Raw genomic sequence first — 21,212 nt, forward strand, 5'->3', positions numbered from 1 at the left:
TATCTTCACTGAAGAAACCATGGTCGTAAATAAATGACTCTATTTTATAATCGTGGAGATGTACCAAGTACCAATGGTTTCAAGCATCAGTTATATAAAACATCGATCTGATTATCAATGATGCTTTAATTTAAAATACTTCAGTAAAGATACCAAAATATACTCACCATTAAGATTTGATTGCTTTTGTATATCACAAATAAAGATTGTTTCATTCTGTCCTTTCTGCTTTAAATTCAGTCGAATGTAAAATAAATCAGGCCTTAGTCTGTAAAACATTTTGTGGTTAACGTCTGGTAATTATACAGATCCTACCTAATTATTTCCAAAGAAATCAGTGAACCTGAAGCTATTACACGTACATAAATGTTTAAAACCAGTTTATACCTTGAAGTATTGCCCACAAAATCTATTTTTGAAAAAAGAGTGATTGTTAGAAGTAATAGGTCAAAACTGTGTGTTTTGTATGTCGACTGCCCATCCATGCTTCTCAAATGAAGTCTCTACAAACTAAGAAAAATTTGGCTTCGTCATGCTATCCTGCAGGCAGGAGCGTAGATTTTTTTACACCCAATGGGGGGGTGATTTTTGCAACCACTTATGTAATCTCTGATTATGTGAACCTGAAAGCTGTTAACATGCAGTCACAAAGTAATCTTGTTGCCACGATACTTCAAGGTTTCCATGTAGGTTTGTATAAGTGAGGTGTTGTGAATAGTTTTCAAAATGTTAATAGAATAAAGACAAATGTGTCACAAAGTAACTGCTACATGAATTTATTCCTGCACACTGCACAGTATAAAAGATGGCCGTTATATTTGACGAGGTTACTAATAACTTTCATTGCATGAATTACGTTTTCAAATATTAATAAAATTAGTAATTACCTTTGATAAGTTTATATTACTGAAAAACTGTTGATGTTCTTTGATAACAATAATTAAAATGTTTTTGCGAACTCTTGAAAATTACACATCAATATAATGTAGCACATAATTATTCATACCTTTCATTGAAGATTCACTTAGTCTTCTAGTCTACATGTTCCCAAACGTAGACCTCATTTGTGATGATCTGTTTAGGAATTCTTTCATAAGCTCTTCTATATTTATCTTGTCAACCTCATCTTTGTGAGTGTGACAAACTGCTACATGGTTGAGGCAGCACTGAGACATAGTTGACCTTAACAACGTTTTCAACCGTCTTGATGCAGAAAATCTGCGTTCACATTCGCAGCTGGACACTGGACATACAAGTAAAATTTTCATGAGAAGAAACACTTCACTAAACATCTGCTGGCTTGTTTCATGCATTTTACAGTAAGCATCCTTCGCACTTTTCAGAGATACTGCTTTTGTTGTTCTTTTGAACATCGGCAACTGAAACTCGAGAAGTTTATAACCGAGTTGTCAGTCTTGCCAGATGTGATAATGTTCTCAAGTGCCAGGTATTGCCTCAAGTCACTGTTGAATCTAGTGGTCAGATGTTCTATGACTGTGTCCACAAATTCAAAATATTGGCTTCTGCAGTAATCTCTAGCTGTTGCAGAATGGTGTGCTGAGCCATCACCTGTGATCCTTCTGGGGGTCTGCGAATGCGTGGTTGTTTAATAGACACCAGATCTAGGGAAGTAACCTTTTTCTCAGCTTCATCAAATATCTTGTCGTAATTTTCCTCTGTTCGCAATACCCGAAATTGCTCAACTGTCATTGCAGATGTTCAGTCATGCCAGATATTGTCGCTGATTTTGCTTGGAATGCACGGTTTAGTTCCTCTAATGCAGCTAATGGATGCTGAGCCATCAACAGTCCTAAAACTCTCTTTCCTTTGTCAAATCTGTCCAGAAGCCCTCGTGCTTTCACTGCTACATCTGATTTTTCATTTGCTAATTGAGACAAAGAATCAACAATGTCACTGTAGTGATCATTAGCACATGTAATTGCAGAGAGGCGGCACAACCAGCGTGTTGGACAGAGTGAGCGGATATATTTAACTGGACCATTGTGGCTGTCTGATGATACAATATTTTCAAAGATTGTCTTGTATTTACCTGACTTCTGAAGCAAGACACCAAGTTCATTTACCCACTGGATAGAATCTCGAACACATTCATAAGCTACAACTGCATATTGCATTATTAAATTAGCCATGTGTGCTCCGCAGTGAAAAAACAAAGCTGACGGCTGCTTCTCTTTTATTTTTGCCTGGCATCCACTGTACGCACCACTCATGTTAGCGGCTCCATCACAAGTTTGTTGCTCTTAATCCTGACAGCGGTAAATTGAGTCTAGTCAGTACATGAAGTATAGTTGAAGATATTGTTTCACCAGTTGTATTGGAAGCACTGTACAAACCAAGAAATGTCTCATGGACGTCAAGGTTCTCATCTACGTATCGTACACATATTGCTGCTCTCTGTTCGGCACCTGTAACATCTTGAGTGCTATCAACCATTAATGCAAAGATTTTACTTTGCTGCACTTCGTGTGCTATGTTCCTCAGTATTTGATGGCTGAACATCTCCGTTATTTCATTCTGATTCTGGTGTGATATGAATGTGGTTTTCTTTGACAAATAGGCCGTCAACTCGGGATCTTCCTCTTCCAGGAGCTTCATTAACTGCAAGAAGTTCCCCTCCATATCAGTATGTCCACGTAATGCTAAACCTTGATGCAGTAAGAAACGTAAACTTCTGAATATTTTGGCTAGACTTCTTTTGCATTCTTCCTGCTACTTCTTTTTTCCATCATGTAGCTAGACAGTCACTGAAGTTACATCAAGTGAACCTTCTGGAGATATAGCAAATCTGTGCTGAGAGGAGAATTGGTGTTCGTTGAATTTTTGTTTTGCCTTTTTCCAGTTGCGAAAACCGGTGGACATGAAGGTATACTCCACTGGCCTCTCCAATTTCCCTGTAAAAAGGCCTCTATTTTCCGCCTTGGCACAATGAAAGCATATGACTTTTTGAGTCTGATTGTCGAAGTGCAGCCATGGGAACTCATCAAACCACTTGCCTTGGAAGGTGATATTTTGATATTTTGCTTTCTGTCGTGGTATAAGTTGTGCGTCTGGATAATATGACTTTCCACACTGTATCTGTGAAGTGTCAGATTTTTCATTACTGCACAAACTTGTTTCACAACTATTTGGTGGTTCATGATGTGCAATAGTTGCACAAGCATTTTCAGACTCGTCCTCTGATGAACATGGTATTTCCTCTGTAGGACAAGTTTCTATTCCTTTCCTTGAGGTTGTTGGATTATCTTCATCTGCATTGTCACTTGTGGTACTAGTAACTGGCTTGTAGAACTATCTAATATTGGAAAGTTTCAGACGCTTGCTTGTCATAATTGGAATCTGTTTCCCAGATGACTCAACAGGCTAAAATACAGTCTTTATTGAAAAACTCTAATTATAACGAACGAAGATAGAACAGAATGGAAGTATGACTGAACTGTACAATGTATTTAAGTCGAATGCGCGAACCTCACAGTGACTACCGAGCCGACTGACCGCCTGGGCATCGCTGGGACAATAATGCGTGCTAGTTACAACACAAGTAATTGCAACTTTCTCGAAAAATACTTAAACAATCACAAATATATTATATTCCTGTTAAAGCTCATCAAAAGGCAAACACGTTGTGATATAATGTCTATAACCACGTCTATTAAATAAAAACACCTAAACAAAAACTAGCAATACAATTCGAGTAGAGGCTTTAGGCTGTTGAAATTGCTCCTTTTGTGTTCTAATTATACAAGAAAATACAATATTTTTAATATCTATGACGAGAGAATATATTGTTCTTTTACCATAAAGCACTAGCACTTTATTAGAGGGCGGTGATGATCTGAAATTTTATGGATTAATGAGGGCCACAAACACAGGTCTAATGAGCCATGTTGTAAAATCGAGGCTCAGACTAAAGGGAGCGGAGGGGGGTGATGTAGGGCGCGTCTGGATCCGAGCGGCCCGAACCTGTCGTTAACTGTACACTAAACGTATACTATGGTCAGCGACTTCGGCAGCTATGGAGAGTAAGGCACTCGACAATAAAACCGGCTATACATGCATAAGAATAAATGGAGTAGGAAAACCGCACAATATACACATAAGATTGATGCAGCTACAAGCTACAAATGGCCTACCAGATCTGGATCACAGGAGTTTACGCTTGGGAGTAATATTTTCGAATTTTATGCTCTGTTCAATGTGTTGTGATGTAAATTTTACTTAATCTTACACTATGTACAAGGCGTAGGTAGATTCTGTGATAGTGTACATTTCGGCTTCTGAAAAAGCCTGCATCTAGGCCTAATTATGTAATTCGATTGGTAAGAACACGAGAATCAGAAGAACAAACACACAATTTGTAGACCTGTAATGCAATAAAACAATCAAACAGACCAAAATGTAGGGGGGATGATTTTATGTACCATACCCCCACCTAAACTGAAGGGGGGGATGTATCCCACCCATACCCATCAGGATCTACACACCTGCTTGCAGGGGAACGTCTGGAAGCAGAATATGTATATCTATTACTATTTTAAAATTAGCTATATTCCAATGCTAAATAATGAAGTACGAAGAATAATGAATACTTGAGAATAAATTAAGCTCTTACTGTATTTAATACCTTTAATGACATAAAACGTATATGAAAAAGAAGCACATGTTAAAAAGAAAATATAAGAAATGAATATTTCACAGTTTATGAGATATGGGGTCTTATATTTCCCCTCGGTGGACTAAGCAGACAGCTTGATGTGGCTTTGCTGTAACCAACCACATACATACATATATATTTCTTTTTCTCACACTTACTTCATTTTTTCTTAACAGTTAATGTATTTTGCCTATAACATTTGACATTATTTTTAAATAGCTGTTCATTGTGTACATAAGATAATTATTGTTTTTAAAAATATCGTTAAATTACTATTGTATAATTCTGTGTCAGGTCCACTGTGAAGAGCAAAGACATCGGGAATATTTCTCAGAGATTCCACCCATCAGGAGGCCTATGAGAGATGAAACAAAATGTGTGTGGAATGCATCAAGTCAGTACAGAACATGTAAGTGATGTACAAAGAGAAATTAAGAATATAAGAACCTGTATAATTTAGTAACATGAATTTTAAATATCACATTTATACATATATTGTAATATCAAATATATATTTATACTTTTTTTTTATATTTAAGTACTGAGACGATAATACTATAGTTTAACACCAGAGAAAAACAACATCACGTGAGTCAGAGCCTTCTGTTTAGTGGTTGAGATATGACGTAAAACTGGAAAGTTAATAAGTTAGTTAGAAATTGATGGTGTGTGTGGGTGTTGTATTACAGAGTGAGAGAAGTAAGATTCCATAATTATTGGCTTAGATTTACTTTAATTAAGGAAGATTAGTGTTATATCGTATAGTTTTAAACTATAAGTATATATTATAACATTAGGCTTAATGTATAAAATTAAAAGTAAAACGAATAAGTTAGTAACATTGTATTATTGTTAATAGTTATACTTGCAACTTAATTTAGTATGTCAATAGTTTTATGGACGACTTTAACTTTCAAGTTCAACTACGTAATCACTGCTTTTAACATCATTTTTAATAATATTAACTTTTTGACGAAATATTAAGTTTACTTATTTAGGAAGAAAAAACGTGGATGAGATCGTTTTTCACTGCTAGCAGTGCTGTTAGTGTTAATGATAATGATTTCTAAATTTTCCACACCTCTGCACTCTTCATCCTGTTAGCCAGTTATTGAGGTTTTTTATATTGTTTTATATAACAAGGGTATCAGTAATAAATATCAGTTTTAATCCCAATTGAAGTTTCATTGACGAAAAAAAACTAAAAGTGACCAAAGAATATCAACCATAACAAAAATCAGGTTGAATTTAAAGTATTGCAGGAAATGTATTTCATTGCTTGTATGAGGAGCTTTATTGAAATCAAAGTTTCTGATTTTTTCTTAAGTATGTCTGTTTTCCAGGTTGGCACAGTCTTTTAAAACTGGTTTAAACATTCTGGTTTTGTTGTATATCTCTAGTGCTAAGAGAATGCACCTGGCTGAAGGTTTTTGTTCATGTCAGTGTATTTGTAAAAAGCCTAAATTATCTGGAAACCATTTTATAAATGGAATTCCTTATGGAAAAGAAGGAACTACATATTGGAAATGATGTTTATAGTAGTATGGCTCATACTTTAATAAAAATTGAACATTAGTTTATAATAAGTATATTCAATAGGATAATTTACTTCTGTTATTAGCAAGATTATTTCATTATTAGTCCCTACAGATTGATCTAAAATAGCTCAATACCTGTATAAGTCTCTTTATTGAAGAATTTCTACTATGTTCTTATACATTTCTTAACCATAGTGATACTGTTATAGTTCATGTACTTGTTCAAATGACAATTTTCCTATGACTCAAATTTTTTTAATTTCCAACTGTTGAGATATAATTAATACTCTTCAGTACAAAATGTGTATGTTTTTGTTAGAATATCAAGCAGTTTCAAGCTTATATTCCAGAGCTATACCAGAATGTGCTGGATGAACAAGGAAAAAGTACATTTGCTTTATTATAAGTTCATTTGAAGCCCTAAATATGTGTAATTCTTTCATACAAATATCAATTTGTAATTAAATGGTACATCCATATTGTTCCATTGAAGAGAAACTGAGTAGAGGTGTGCAAGAGATGTTTTAGGTTTTATTTTATTTTGAGACTAAAGTTTTGATCTGAAACATTTAATAAAAAGGCCTGGCATGGCCAGGTGGTTAAGGCAATTGACTTGTAATCTGAGGGTTGAGAGTTCAAATCTTCATTACACCAAACATGCTTGCCATTTTAGCTGAGTGTATTATAATGTGATGGTCAATCCCACTATTCAGTGGTAAAAGAGTAGCACAAAAGTTGGTAGTGATAACTAGATGCCCTCTCTTTAGTCTTACACTGCTAAAACTTACTAGGATATCTAATATTGAATTAGGTAACCTTTCTTCAGAACTGTAGTTTTGTTTTTCAGTTGGTTCTAGTTTGTTATTGTAAGTATATGCCAAGTACATGTATATGCATGTTCACTGATCCGAAGTAGTTTTTCAACACTCAGTAATGACCTAATATATCATTACTAGAATTGTAAATTTGAAGACTAGGTTAAATAAAATGATAGACATCACTTTGGTGTTTGATGTAAAAAAACTGAATAATTTGGTGTAAAAGGGTCCTTGCATGTGGAAAAGAATTTGGTTAATTTTAGAAGTGTCATTTAACTACCTTGGACATTAAACAACAAGAACTAAGAATGTTGGAATCAGAATATACTTAAGACTAGCTTCTTCCTCAGCCTTTATATTCCAGATCCATGATTCTCAAGCCAGTTTATTCAAATCCAGACAGACCTAGCATGTTAGAAAATCTCAAAGCAATTAATGCTGTGAATAGGGACTTTTTAATTGCTTTTGTTATAACATTTGTCAGTTTTTTTCTAAAATGATTTCAGTTGTTTTGATCAAGTTTGGAAATGGGTTTGTTTTTGAAATTCATGCAAAGCTTCATGAGGGCTGTCTGCACTATGCGAGGAAGAATCAGAGATGTTACTTCAGAGGGCCTAAAACTACACACTGAAGAAACTGAGGATGATGTCAAGAAAAGAAATTCATGTTGATTCCTGTATGTGGTAAGGGGATCCCCAGAGAAAGTTCTGTTCTTTGAATTTACCTCCTCTGAGACCTAAACATCCACACGTGTTTGCCGTGCATGGTGACCTATGAGGGGGACGAGAGAATCCTAGTGGTTAAGGGGTCCAAGCATAAAACACTACTTTAGCCTTGAATTCCTGTAGATGGGTGTCCTGGGTTGGCTCCCCTGGGTCAATTGAGTGGTTCACTTGGGCTACGATCAACCAAGTACCAGTGTAGGATGTTCTCAAAGGGTGTTGTGGACATTACATCTGATGTTGATGTTTGGGTATAGTGCTCACAAAACACTGGCATTGCTGCAGTCTCCTTGTTTAGCACTGTGGTGTGTCCCCTCATAAGGTTCCATGGTGGATGGGTTCAGTGAGCACCAAAATCTACTTTCTTTACTATGGATACCCCAAATAAAAATTAAATAAAATAGTGAAAAAAACAATGCCTAGGTAAATGACTACATCTGAAAGGTTCTGAGTAGCAATCTTCAACTTCTGTAACACCTGCGCCTCATTTTCTTATACTACATTCTCTTTCAGACAAACCTTTAGGGCAAATTTCTCCCTTGTTTCTTCAGAAGGCTGGCTCTCCTAGTCAGTCAAAAAGATTTGCTCTGGTGATGTATTGGTAGAAACATTCACTGCTAAACACAATGAATGCCTCTTGCATTCGAAGGCAATTGGGGGTATACCCATTGAGGTCACTCCTCATGCTACTTTGAATTAATCATGAGGAGCTATTGTTGAGAGGGATTTGAAGGACATCCTTGAGTCAGAGATCCTTGCTGATTTCTGTAGTGAGGCATATCTCTGCTTGCAAAGGTGGAATTATGATGCTGACCAATGTTCTAATTTTAATATTTACATCACCATGTCCACTTGCCACCATCAAGGCAGGTTATTTTAATTTCAAGGAACAGCCACATATTCCAAACCCTCTCAGATGTTTCCAATGTCAGCAGTTCAGTCACTCGAAGACATGATGTTGTGGTTTCTTGATGTGTGTTTATTGAGATGGCAAGGGCCATGAAGTCTATGAGTGTATAACAGACCCTCACTACGTTAATTGTAAGGGTCTCACCCATTCTATTTTCTTTCTTGCCTTCAGTAGTTAGAAGAAAGAGGTACAGTGTTTGAAAATGATTCAAACCATTACTTACCCTGAGGTTTGAAAGTTACTCTCCACCACTTCATTTCAGATGTATGCTTCTGCAGTTCATTCTACTACTACAATGAAAATACAAACAGATCTCTTTGTGCTTCCAAAAGAATCATTCTCAAACCATATGAAAAGTCTTTTGACCTCCATGGTTAAAAAAGTTGATGAATCAAAGTCAACACCCCTCTGTGTCTCCATCATTCCTTCCAGCAGATCCATGGATCCACTTCTTTTAGTTTTGAGTTTGGGCATTTCCTCAGGTCTATCTTTTTCTCCAGCCCCAAAATGTAAAACAATTTGTTCTCTCTCTCAGTTGCTGGATTCTTCCAATGCTAGAGACCTGCCCAATCAACCCAGGACAGGATACATAGAGATTTATAGACCTCCCTTGAATAAAGCAAAAATATATGATCAAAAACAGAAGGGGTCTCCATCCAATTTGCCTTCACATAAATAAAAATGGCTACTTTGATACAGTGGAACTGTTGAAGTTTACTCTCTAATCTGGATGACATCAAAGCACTGATTGCTTCTTACTATTCTATGTGTCTTTTCTTATAGGAAACATTTCTGAAACCTGCCTATACAGTTACTTTTTGGCAGTTTTCTTTGTACAGAAATGACAGGCTGTATAATGGATGAGTGAATCTATTTCCTGATTCTCTTGCTATTCTTCTGATTGTTTTTAACTGGATCTGACAGGAGAATGCATTTCCTGATGCATGGTGCCAGGCTATTGTCCTACCTTTCTTGAAGCCTAGGAAGGATTTCAAGATTCCTTCAAACTACTGTCTAGTTGCTTTGAGCTGTCTCTGTAAGACCTTAGAGAGGATGGTTAATGCTCATGTCATTTGGTTCCTCTAATCAAAATCAATCAATCAACCTTTCATCCACCCAGTTTGGGTTCCAACGACAGTGCTACACTATGGACCACCTGATTTGACTTGAAACATCAATCAGAGAAGTCTTTCTCAAACAACATCTTGTATTAATATTCTTTGGCATTGAGAAGGCTTATGATACAACATGGAGGTATGTCATTTTGCAAGACCTCCACTTTTATAGGTTACATGGCCATTTGCCCATTTTTATTAAAAAAAATTTAATGGACAGGAGATTCCAAGTTCATGTGAGTTTGACACATTCCTGTACTTTTCTACAGGACCTTTAGGTTCCTCAGAGCTGTGTTTAGTGTGTTACACTTTTCAGTATAAAAATTAATGCCATCACTGAACAACTCCCTCTTACCATTACAAAGGAACTCTATGTTGATGACTTTCACATCTGATTTCACTTGACGGACATGTGGTATATTGAGAGACTGCTACAGATTACCCTCACTTGTATATTGAAGTGGACCACAGCAAATGGCTTTAACTTCTCTTTCTAAAACAGTTTGCATGCACTTTTGCCACCAATAGGATATTCATTGTGATCCTGAACTCCATATTGGTGAAGTTGTGATGTCTGTGGTTCCTGAGACAAAGTTCTTGGGGCTTATCTTTGACTGTAAGCTGACCTTTATACCACACATCAAGCAGCTATGGATCAAATGTACAAGGGCACTGAACATCCTCCGTGTCCTCTATTCCACCACTTGGGGAGCATATTGATGTTCTACGCTGAAGATATATCGTGCTCTTATTCAATCAAAATCCAACTATGGATCACTGGTCTATGGCTCTGCCAGAACCTCATCCTCAAAGATGCTGGGCCCCATTCATCATCAAGACTTTGGCTCTGCACTTTCTTGTTTCAGAGCTTATACACAGTTTATGAACCTTCTTCGTACCTCTGCAATTTGCAACTGTCTTTATTGTATGCTTTGAAACTTCATTCCTTACCAAAGCATCCCACCTGGGGTTATGATTTCCTTCCTTGGTGGGCCATACTTTTTTAGAATAGACGATCTGCCACTGCTCCTTTTGGCCTTCGTATCCAGGTTCAGTTGGATTAATTGGGTTTGTCTTTGGATAACATTGCTGTATCCACTGGTCACCCCATTTCACCATGGCTTCTTACAGTCCCAAAATGTGATCTGTCATTAAGTCATCTGAGAAAAGCAGACACTCCTAATTGGAAATACTATCTGCTATTTGCTGAACATCTTTCAAACCATCCTTCTATTCCTATTTATGCAGATAGTTTGAAATCAGGTGACTGTGTGAGCTCTGCCATGGTTTGTTGTGGTTTGGTGGTTGAGTGCAGAATCCCCTCTACAGCTTCTGTGCTCACTGCTGCACTGCATGCCATTTCTCTTGCCCTGGATCACATAGAAGCTAAGCAGTACTCAAACTGCACTATTTATACTGACTCTCTTAGTTCTCTACTGGCCCTGGAATTGCTTCACGTTAGTTCACACCCTATTTTCATCAATATTTAAAACCAACTGGCCCATTTCTCTCTAACATGTACTTCTATGCAGTTTCTCTGGATACCGGGTTACATTGGTATTTCCAGGAATGAGCTCATTGACACCACAGCTAAATCTGTCTTCTCAGGCATTTTCACTGCTGTGCCTGTTCCATATATGGACTATGGTCCTGTATTCAAGGCTTGGCTCTGTGCCAGCTGGCAGTTGACTTGGAGTGAGCAACGTGAAAGCAAGCTTTTGCAAATAAAACCCTATATTAGACTTTTGCTGTCTTGCTTCTGTGAGGATTGGAAAGAGGAAGTTGTTCTAACTAGACTATTCATTGGTCACAGTTTTTTCACTTAGTTTTCTTTTTTCTGGAACTGATGTGCCAACATGCAGCCTGTGTAACACTCAGGTCACAATAAGCCACATTTTACTTTCTTGCTGTTGTTACGACTCTCAATGAAGGCACCATTTTAAACATGTTCTGTCCCAAGGTTTGTCCATGATGTTAGACATTGTTATTGGTGATGGTGACACTGTCCACCTTGGTAATGTTTTAAATTTTTAAAGGACATTAATCTTTTTAATTTATACACTAGGCATTTTCATTGTGATTCCATTTTAAGAATCAAGGTCCATCTAGTTCGAATTGAAATTAGAAAATGGCCGTAATATGAAATAACTTGGAACCAGGACTGGAAAGGCCAACTTCAGGTGACTGACGGTGGTTTTTGTACTTAACCTGTTAGTCTTTCTGGTGAGTTATGATAATTACAGATACACTACAGAGAGTTCTTTACAACTTGAACTACTGTACTTTTTCTCTTAACATTGTAGACTAGATGTAAACATTGGTTTTATGCTATTTGTGTTTCTTTTTAAACTTTGTTTTGTTTTGCCTTAATTTCCTTTTATGAATTTTATTAAATCTACTTTTAACTTTTTAACGGATGTTTGGTGCAGATAGCGTAGCTGCTTTGTGCCATAAAACCCCAAAACAACCAACCAACCAATACTTTGAGGCTTTTTATAAGTGTATGAAGTGATGTCATAAATATCAAGAAAACTAGTTTGAATGATACCTGTGGGGTCAGGAAGAAAGATGATCATGTGGGTCTCCTTTAGTTCTTGTTAACTGTCATGTCCTTATGAATTCAGAGCTGGTCTGATATAATTGTATAGGTTGTCAAATTTTGTTTCTCTTTCAGGGTTTTGCCAGCATTTTCCTTTTGTGCCAATGAGAAAAGAAATGAGAGTTAAGAATATAAAAACAGTTGAATGATACATCCAAACATTATTAACTGTCTTGTAGTTGTGACTGAATTCCCCATTTTTTGCATAGAATCTGATGGGAGGCTTGAAATTGCAAGTTCTACATTTGACAGAGAGAGAAATGAGCCTTTGTATACAACTGTTGATAAGTTAATTCAACCTGGAAACAGATATTTTGTAGCTCATGCAGAATTGATGGCAAAGCTTGATTCTGCATTAAATTAACACATTTGTAGTTTTGTAAGCAGTTAAGTGACTTATCCTTATTTGAGTCCTGAAATCCAGAGAGATAATTAAAATGCTTTTAAGACATGTCATTAATATTAGCTGCTTTAAATATTAAACATGTATGTTATTAGTTGTAAATAGAAATTAAATGTAAAATACCAAATTTTAGTAAATTAAATATGTGTTAACACTGAAATTTATATTTTTAACTAGATGAAATATTTTCATTTTTGGCATAAACTAACATGTAGAGAGACTAAGCAATTTTTAGGAGGCTTAGAATTTTGTTGAGGCAATATATGTGCATTTAGTGTTGTGGTCACATTTCCTGGTGTTTTTATTCATTTGTTCTATTCTTAATTATATGATTTAACATTTTTAGCATAAACTAACATACCTAGAGACTATAAGCAATTTTTAGGAGGCTTAGAATTTTGTTGAGGCAATATATGTGCATTTAGTGTTGTGGTCACATTTCCTGGTGTTTTTATTCATTTGTTCTATTCTTAATTATATAATATAAATTAACATTTTTAGCATAAACTAACATACCTAGAGACTATAAGCACTTTTTAGGAGGCTTAGAATTTTGTAGAGGCAAGGTACGTACATTAGTGTTGTAATCACATTTCCTGTTTATTCATTTGTTCTGTTGTACCTACTTAAAATGTATTTTTAAACCTGTAATAAATCTCATGTGAAGCATAAAGACAGCATGATGGGATATAGTATCAGTTCTACTAACATTAATTATTGTATTGTGTAAGACATGCAATATAGTTCTGATTTCAGCATAATTTGTTTGCACAAAAAAGGTTTTGAGATGGACTGGTATTTGATGTAGTAAATTTTACAAAGTAAAAATATATACATCGGGACAATTTCAACATTTGTAATTTTTATCATATTCTCTAAAAATGTTTTTAATGCAAAATAGTTAATATATGAAAAATAACTCAATTTGTAGATTATTCATCTTTGTTACTTTTTTTACAGTTGAAAAAATAATGCATGTAGAATAACCAAGAAAAATATCCAGATTTTAGTACATTGTTAAAATAGTCTGTTAGTGATGTAACTACACAAAAATAATGCCAAGAGTTTGTTTTTTGAACCATCTAAAATTTTTACTAAATTTTAAGCATAATTTAATTCCTAGATTTTAGTATTTAATATTTATATACGTGTATTAAACAAGTGGTGCACTTCAAAAAGAAATCACTAGGCCATGGTGTAATGTGGGATATAAAAGATGTCCTGGTTTTTTGGAGGTGTCTGGAAAAGTAGGACCCACATAATGGTAGGAATACACAATTTACTAGTTTCGGTCACTTTTCACCAAGTCTGACATGTAAATAAATAGCACTGCAGTACAACAAGTAAAAAAAAAAAAGGCAGTTGAAGAGATTGCATGCTCTTCTGCAAATATTTGGTTTCAATATGGGCTTGAAATTCTGCTATCTTTCTACACAGGTATTATCAACAAACTGTAAAGGGAGCTACTCTTAGAAAAGTCAAAAGTAAATTTAGAAATAAAAAAACCTTACTCCCAGAGGTTGGCATTCCAACTCTGCATATAGTCATTCTGCAACAGGAACACAGCAGAAAAAGAGGTAATCTTTAATAGCTGCAGCTCAAATTAGATCTCAAAGTGGTCAAGAGATAGTTACATGCTAAAAGTTTAGTTGCAAAAAAACAGCAGTTACACAACATGCTATGCTGCAACTAAAAATATACTAGAATAACATTCATAGTGAGTTGCCTAAACTAACATGAGACCTATAATCAGTGATGACGAGAAAACCCTCCTCTACATAAAAATTTTCTCAAACCAAACCAGGTGTTTTTACATATATTTTAATGTGAGACCTATCTTCCACCCCTAAAGTCTGCTGTAACTAATGTTTTAATACTATAACACCAGATTCAGGAGGTAAAGTTTTTTTGGTCACTCCACCCTCCAATAGCGTAACTTTTTCATTTCTGAAAGCAATCATCTTTTTACAACTGTCTGCAGACAGTGAAGGCTGCTATTAGATGTTGGCTTGAGCACCTACAACTTGTTTTGTCATATTTTTTTTTATTTTCTTTCCTACTCTCTTGTTATTATTTCTTTATATGTGAAGCTTTGTGAAAGGAGGTTAAAAACTGATTGGTGTACTGCCACCACTTAGTCCTATTTTTACAGTTTATTCCAATAATCAAGGCATATTGTATACCCAACATTATTATGACTGTTTGGTTGTCCCTTGTTTTTGTTCAAGGCTTCTTTGGTATTGTAAACATTTTATTTCATCATAGCTTTGGTTTTGGTAATGCAGTCCTTTCTTTTTGATGGAAATATTATGAAAGTGCTCAAGTTATAAGGTATCATATTGTTACATTCATTTCTTGAACCTATGTGTTTTTCTAACATCATTCACATTTTATTCTCCAATTGCTTGAGATATTTTTGGAAGCAGTTTATGTTGCTTTGCTGTATAAATATTTTTGACTGTGTTGTGTATTGATACCTTGGACAAGTTGATGACTTTTCACTTTGCTTATTTTGATTGGGACAAGACTTGCAAATTTTGGATTCCTGGTGTGAACACACCATTGTAATCTGAGTGTGTGAACATTTTGGATTTGATAGGGCTGTTTTGAACCCTCTTTTCAAAAGTGATTAAGTTTTGGTTACGTCACTAATAAAACGCCAAACAATATTAAAATAATTCTGATACATGCAATTCCACGACATGACTGTTGCCACTTGATTTGTATATTCATAATTAATATCTGTTTTTGGTTTTCAGTAAGAATTTACATCTAAAGCATAAAGAATTACCTATTATCACTAAATTTAGTTTATCTAAAATATTCATATAATTTGTTTCTGATCTGTAAAAATGAATCATTTTGTTCTCGCAGGTGATCCATGCAGACGAGAAAATCATCATTTACTTTCCTTGTGAAGAGTTGGAATAAACTTTGAGAAAGAATCATTGCTGCCTTATTAAGTTACTGTTTTTCTGATATTTTGCCATTTATAATCCTTAAAGAAAATGAAGACTGAAGCTGTTAAAGTTATTGTCCTTGCAACACTTTTGGTGGTCACATTTTTTGCAAGTATGCTACCCTTATTCATTGCAAGGCAAATTCGCATGACTCTAGACCCTACAAGACGATCGACTCGTCAGAGGATTATTAGCTTTCTTAGTTGTTTTGGTGGTGGAGTGTTTCTTGCCACTTGCTTAATGGACCTGTTTCCAGAAGTTCAGGAGCAATTATTAAATGGAATGGAAAAGTTGAATATCAAAACAAGCTTTCCTTTCTCAGAATTTATCATGATATTTGGATTTTTAATGGTATTGACCACTGAACAGGTGAGCCAGTATACTTTCAGCTTTTAAGTTAGAAAACCTGTTTAGGTTTTTCTGAATAAAATGTGAATATCACATTTCTGTAGTTCTACACTGTAAAATTTGTTCTGCATTTTGTTGTACCACCAGTATTGCATATTACAGGTATTATAGAAATATATTGTACTGAACATACTTACAAACCACATGAAACAAAAAAACAACAATTTTTTATAATGTGAGGCAAAACAACTGCTATAAAATTGTCATTCATATCCTCCCATCACTCACAAGTACAGGTTATGAATTGGTTGTCTTACGATGGGTCATGTAGCTGTAACTGCCAATCATAGTTTGAATGCTTCAAGGTGTTAAGTAACCATGGCTAGATGTTGTATGTTTCACTTAGAGAGCAGTCAGACAAATATGATGTGGCATCAGACAGATACTTATTTTGCAAGATAAGTAAATTGTCTTCTCTCTGTTTTTGCAAGTAACTTTACAGCAAACATAATTCCCATCCCAATGAAGAATAATTTAGCAATAATCAAATGCTTCTTTAGCTCAATACATCTTGTGTTTTCATGTTGAATGAAGTGCACCAGGTTTTAAGTTACTTTTTTTGTCATTGTTACTGCTTGCACAAGTTTAGCTATACATTGTTTTATGCAAGAGTGTGTGTACCTGCCAGTCTTGTCCTGAAATAATTACCTTGATAATTTTAATACACATTAATTTTATACTAAACTAACATACATAGCACTTGGTGTTGTATTGCTTGTTCAATTTGTTTCTGTAGCAGTGATTCCTGAAATTTTTTTTATCGAGTTTGATATTATCAGGCCAATGTAAAAAAAACTAAAATACTGCATGAAAAAAAACTTGGGTTCATCATCGTTATTTAACTTTAGACAATTATGAACTTTCATCTTTGTCAGCTCTTGCCAAGTGGCCAATTTCACTTGCAAAATGTGTATGTGACCAACATAAAAGTTGGTTTAAATAAAGTTCTAATCATTGAAAACTGTGCTATGTAATATTAAGATAGTTAAAATAAATCCAGCAGCTGTACATTTCTTGTCAGTTCTTGTTTATCTTGTATAATAATTAATGCTTTTGTGTCATTTCAAAATCCTGCTCTAAATTATTTACTAGTCATCTTTGTCCATCTAATCTGCAGGCCATGCCAGCCTGAAACTACATAATCTTGAATTAATCAAAATAATGAAGAGAAATCACATAGGCAGTATTTCTATCACTTCAATAGTAGGAATAATTGAAAACCCTGATTTTGATTAGTTATTTTTGTGAGTTATGATACTAACAAACCTCAATTAGCTAAAAAAAAGTGAGCAGATATCTTAGTCAGTATTTTGATTGCTTGGATAGTTGAAGTAATAGAAAGTAGTAATAATCTGGGTTATTCTTGATGCATGATTTGAATCCACTGCTCAACTATCCTAGTCATTAGACTTCATGTAATTTGTAATTTTGAATTAAATGTATGAAAACTTCAATTTGTATTTAGTCTTTTGCTTAAAAACTTAGTGTATATAAACAGATTTATGTATGTAAATGTTATGGACTAATTACTTTTCATTTTGCCTTAGATAAACGTTCAATGTGGCTTTTTAGGAAGAAAAGAAGGGGAAATTGGAATAAAATTGAAAATTAACAAGAAAATGAAATTTACCCACTTGTGAAATACTGAGATGAAGATAATCAACTTTAAGCTGTTTTTCTTTTGTTTAGATTATTCTGACCTGGAAAGAAAGAAGTCCAGAAACGCATCCTCTTCTTGGTCACAGTCATAATCACAATGTACTTGATTCAGACTACTCAGTTTCACCTGCCTTTGATCATCAGTCTAGTATTGAAAGTGTGGGAAGTCTGGAAGGTATTAGCAACCACCCACACCCAGAAGACCACATTTCATTTTCTGTACATGAAGATCCTAGTTCTCATTCTACTCTGCGTTCAGCACTATTAGTTTTAGCTTTGTCTCTGCATTCTGTGTTTGAAGGACTAGCTATTGGGCTTCAGCCTAATGTTGAAGATGTACTAAAAGTGTTTGGTGCAGTTACCATACATAAAACTATTATAGCTTTTACCCTTGGATTAAATGTAGTCCAGAGTAAATTTTCACACAAAACAGCAATTATATGTATATTGCTATTTTCTGTAATGGCCCCATTAGGTCTAGCGATTGGCCTTACTGTCATGAATGTGGTCCAAGGCAGTGGGATAGCACTGACTAGTGGGGTTTTGCAGGGTCTTGCTTGTGGTACGTTTCTGTATGTTACTTTCTTTGAAGTCCTACCTCATGAACTAAATTCTAGCCATGATCGTCTTCTAAAGCTTGTCTTTGTTATTCTGGGATTCTGTGTGGTTTGCACACTTGTTGGGCTTCAGCCTGATTAACGATGAAAAACTTATTAGAGCTAAGGAAATGGATGCATATATTTTTACATTTTCTATTTTATTCTGTCTTTATTTATTCAAAGTTTGAATAACCTAAGTATGTAGAAACTCGTACATGTATTTCCCATGTTTAATTTCTATGCAAGGAATGACCATTATCCTACTTCATTGGTTGAATTACACACAGTGAACATAGAATTTTAGAAATTATTTGATAAAAGTTGAGGTAACAGACTACTGTTTCTAGGTGTACATGTTTTATTACTTTATATAAACATTAACAGCAAGTTCATCTCAAATACAAACACTTTTATGAAATCATTTTAAATTTTACTAACCAGAAGTTTTCATTTTCAACTTTATTGAGAATGTTGTTACTCATCAATCTTAAATGAATCTCTAATAAAGATGTGAATCAAAACACTGACTTAGTAAATGTTCCAATTGTAAATCAATGTATTGAATTTGTGTTCAAGTAGCAGACTTTATCTAATACTCAGTTTGGTTAAAAGTGTAGTTGTGTTGTAATTTGGCAGACGTGTTAGTATAAATATCTTTCAATTTGTTAAGTCTTCACCTTCATTTTGAATTGTCTGTAGGATTGATCGTAAAATAGAGTTGATGTGGTTTTAAATTGAGTCAAGAAATTCAAGTATTTTTTTAAAAATATATATTTTAGCAGGTTTTAATTTTGTGTACATGTGTTAAGACAACTTATTTCAAAAACAACTGTCAAAACAGAATCAACTCAACCATTACTGTAAACCCATCAGTGGTGGTGTAGTAAACATGAGTAACGGAAAACATTTGGTTATTACAATAACGTTTCATTGTTTCTGAGCTTTGTTTTAACATCAGGAAGAAAAACTTTAATTTAGTACAAGTGTCAAAATCTCAATTACATCATATTCTGTCTTATTTTTATCAAATGATAAAAGTACAAAAGACACGAGTATGAATGTACTGTAATTGTGTTGCAAATTAAACTAACAAATGGTAAGATTTAAAACATTCATTTGTTTTCATGTTACTTGGACACTTGGCACCATAAGAACAAAAAATGACTTTGTAATATAGAGAAAATATTTGTCTTAGGTGTGCAATATAATACATTTAGTTCCTTTTTGAACTTGTTTTTGAATTTTTATAGAAGAAACAGGTATTTGTAATTAAATCTGTATTGTGCATTATGGGTGATTATGATTCGTAAGTTTCTGCAAAACATATTGTGATGCACTTTACTTTTAGTTATGCTATTTATTGCACTTAACATGTTGAGTATTTGATGAAAAGGGAAGCATATTTTAGTACTGCAAATTTTCATTCCAAGTGTTGACTTGTAATAAAGACTTTTGTTATGTATTATTATTGTATATGCTGAAAATCAATTACAGAATCAAACATAGCAGCTTCTAGTCGATGAATTTGACACCTACTGCACATTCGAAAAAACATTACTATAGATGAAATTTCATGATGTAGTTATGCATAAGTAGTAATATAAGTTTACCTTATGCTACCCCTATAGCACTTTATAGAGGTCTATATCAATTAAATGCAAAAACTAGGCTTGTGGTTGGCATGCCAGGATCTGGAGTGAAGATTGTGATGCTATTGGACATGTTCTGCATTTTCAGATGTGGGTATGTTGCAAAAGTGAGCCAATTCAAAGAGCTTCATAAAACCCTGTAGCAGTAGGTGCTATTGACTGGTTGCTGCTTTTCTGGTTTGTAGTTAGAAATTAGGTATGACTGTACTGAAATCTGTTATCTTATTTGTTTTAGCTGTATGGAATATAAGGTAATGTTCAGGAAGAAAGTTTCAATTTGTGAAGTACTATTGTAAGTAGACAGCCAAATAAAATAATCCTCATTATGTTTCTAGAATAATTTTACTGTGTTCTGTAAAATTTTTAATGTTTTTAATGGTCCTATTAAATAATATTTTCTTTGATATTCTTCCAACCTGAAAAAAAATGGACAAATGTATTAAATTGCTAGTGTGATATGTGGAAGGCAAAATATGAGGTTTTTAAGAGTAATTAGTAAGGATTATTGGTCAATCCACCTGCAGTGCCAAGGATGTGGGTAAATGTTATGCTTGATATAATTTAATTTTTCAAATTAATGATTTTAATTCAAAATATTTAACACCAAGTATGTAAATGCCCAAAAATGTACAATTGATGATCAAAAACAATATTCACTATTATTGCTTAAAAGAACAATATAATCCCCATCACTAAAAAAAAACAAAGGATGATATTTGCTTGAATTATTGTAACTCTTCCATTCCATATATTATTGTCACAGTTACCCTTACTTTGAACACTTGTTCGTTATTGAAGCTGATGTAGAGGGCGTGCTTAGATGTTTGAATATATTTATTAATATAGGTATAAAGGTGTTCCTTTGTATTGGTTTATTTTGGGCTTGAGTTGTTGTATAAGTAAGGCTTCTTTAATTTTGCGCTTGTTCATGTTTGTTTCTTTATTTAGTATTTAGGTGTTTTCTATGGTTATGTTGTGGTTACTTGATTTGCAGTGTTCGAAAACGTGTGAAGGTGACTTTTTGTGTTCTTTGAATCTGGTTTCCATTTTTCTTGTTTCTCCAATATAAAGTCGTGGCAGTTATAACATTGTATTTTATAAATAATGTTGGTGAGGTGTTTGTCAGTGTAATTTTTACATAGTATAGATTTAAGTTTTGT

The 21,212-nt window shown here is 34.3% G+C and overlaps 1 protein-coding gene across 2 annotated transcripts; it reads left to right on the plus strand.

Moving 5' to 3' along the window:
* Positions 1-4,981: 4,981 nt before the first annotated feature.
* Positions 4,982-20,392, plus strand: LOC143241063 (zinc transporter ZIP1-like). 2 transcript variants are annotated; one of them, XM_076484555.1, is made up of 3 exons: positions 4,982-5,081; positions 15,652-16,106; positions 17,835-20,392. In XM_076484555.1, exons 2-3 carry the CDS (start codon positions 15,786-15,788, stop codon positions 18,501-18,503), a joined length of 990 nt encoding a protein of 329 aa, XP_076340670.1. In that variant the 5' UTR covers positions 4,982-5,081; positions 15,652-15,785; the 3' UTR covers positions 18,504-20,392. The 2 variants fall into 2 exon arrangements, with proteins under 2 accessions (XP_076340670.1, XP_076340660.1); XM_076484545.1 differs by lacking the exon at positions 4,982-5,081 and adding an exon at positions 5,240-5,371.
* The last annotated feature ends 820 nt before the right edge of the window (positions 20,393-21,212 follow it).

The sequence above is a fragment of the Tachypleus tridentatus genome, chromosome 2, assembly GCF_004210375.1.
Source record: "Tachypleus tridentatus isolate NWPU-2018 chromosome 2, ASM421037v1, whole genome shotgun sequence".
Taxonomy (NCBI): domain Eukaryota; kingdom Metazoa; phylum Arthropoda; class Merostomata; order Xiphosura; family Limulidae; genus Tachypleus; species Tachypleus tridentatus.